The following is a 2002-nucleotide window of genomic DNA, read 5'->3' as shown; positions in this document are numbered from 1 at the left end:
AAGAGAAGTGGTTCAGAGGATTAGACATGGTGAAGGGGTAGTAAAGTTTATGTGAATATGGAAAAATAATAGTTCCAGTGTTAAACTGTGTGATATAATAGTTATGTATATCATTCTATGTTATTCAATCAGTCAGTAATCAATGATGTCATATTAAATAGGTAAAGGCTGAAAAACGTATGTGTCTAGTGACTTTCATTTCCAGTGAATTAACCAAATTACAACATAGTATCATAGTACTGTTGCCAGTTGTATATTTGATGTTGATATTTAACTACTTGTAGCATGTAAACAATATCTCAAATGTGGTTAAGTTATTGGACTATATATTATGCTATATTTATGTGCATTTATTAAGTTTTCATTTGCTTATCTCCCTATAAAATTCTTTTGCAGACAGAAAATGTTCCCAGCGTTATTGTTGATGTTGTTTCTGCCTGGTAGCTGTTGGTGTGTAGATCATACATACTATGTGAAAGAGAATAATGATACAAACAGTTATATTGGAGATATCGCCACTGATACACACTTATTGGATAATATACAGTCTAAGGATGATAGCAACAAATTGACATTTAATGTACTCCAGGGTAGTACTGAGGGAACTGTTCAGTTATTCAATGTTACACCTGGAGGACAACTGTACACAGCTGCCATATTGGATGCAGAAACCCTGTGTCTATATAATGTGGAATGTTACAAGATATTGGAAATAGCCATTCAACATGGCTATTCTGTTATTAGGATATTAGAAATCAAAGTTATAATAGAAGATGTCAATGATAATTATCCTATTTTTCCCAACACAGAATTTCATTTAACATTTGATGAAAGTGATTCAAAAGACTCAAAAGGAAGAATTCTAAATGCCTTTGATAAAGATGTCAGTATTGAGAATTCAAAGATTTCTTATAAATTAAAAAATAATGTGGATATTCCATTTCAACTTCTAGTAACTAAAAAATCAGATGGAAGTGATGTACTACAATTAATTCTGGAAGGAAACTTAGATCGTGAAACACAAGATCTTTATGATATTCAATTAATTGCCAAAGATGGAGGATCTCCACCAAAAGAAGGCATACTGAATATAGAAATATCAGTGCAAGATGAAAATGATAATTCTCCTATATTCTCTCAGAATATCTATAATGTAACTATAAATGATACACACCAGATAAACAAACCTATTCTGAGGCTGTCTGCTACAGATTTAGATGAAGGAGAAAATGGAAGAATTTCTTATGTCTTTAATAATGCCAAGACACTGGGTACTGTAAAACGTTGGTTTAAGTTGGATGAAGCAACAGGAGAATTGTTTCTAAAGCAAAATTTTCAGTTTGGAAGAATTTATAAATTATTTGTTGATGCTAGAGATAATGGTATTCCTTCAATGTCTTCAACAGTCCTTATTCTAATAAATGGAATCAGTCACATTAACAATCGACCTGACATTGATGTCAAATTTGTAATTAAGTCAACTGGAAACACAGCTGTCATCTCAGAAGCAACTCAAATTCACAGCTTTGTTGCTTATGTCAAAGTTACTGACAATGACAGTGGAGTAAATGGACAAGTGAAGTGTCATTTACAAAATAGATACCTGCAGATAATCTCAATGTCTGAAAAGAAATACAAAGTTGTTGTCAAGAGTGAAATAGATAGAGAGAGTGAGAAGAGATTTAATTTCACCATTAAATGTCAAGATAATGGTTTACCTCCATTGACAGTGGAGAAAGAATTTTCTATGCTGGTCACTGATATAAATGACGTACAACCTCAGTTTAGTCAGGACATATTTAAGTTTCTCACATATGAAAATGAACACAAAGACTTCCCTGTTGGATATGTCAATGCTACAGACCCAGATATTGGAGATGGAGGACAATTAACCTATTCTCTATTGACAAATAGAAAAGATATTCTACCATTTCAGATATCTGATGTGGGATTTATTTCCACAACTGAATCACTAGACAGAGAAGAAAAGAACATGTATGAG

General features: G+C 32.3%; 1 protein-coding gene across 1 annotated transcript in view; it reads left to right on the top strand.

The window, feature by feature from the left end:
- Positions 1-2002, top strand: part of LOC106872379 (uncharacterized) — a 76226-nt gene that overhangs the window by 59618 nt on the left and 14606 nt on the right. The window contains 2 exon segments of the mRNA XM_052972592.1: positions 133-161; positions 397-1997. Of these exon segments, the coding sequence (XP_052828552.1) occupies positions 133-161; positions 397-1997 (1630 nt within the window).

This window comes from Octopus bimaculoides, chromosome 14 (genome assembly GCF_001194135.2).
Source record: "Octopus bimaculoides isolate UCB-OBI-ISO-001 chromosome 14, ASM119413v2, whole genome shotgun sequence".
In the NCBI taxonomy this organism is placed as follows: Eukaryota; Metazoa; Mollusca; class Cephalopoda; order Octopoda; family Octopodidae; genus Octopus; species Octopus bimaculoides.
Note: the sequence above shows the minus strand (reverse complement) of the source record. Positions and strands in the feature narration are given on the sequence as shown.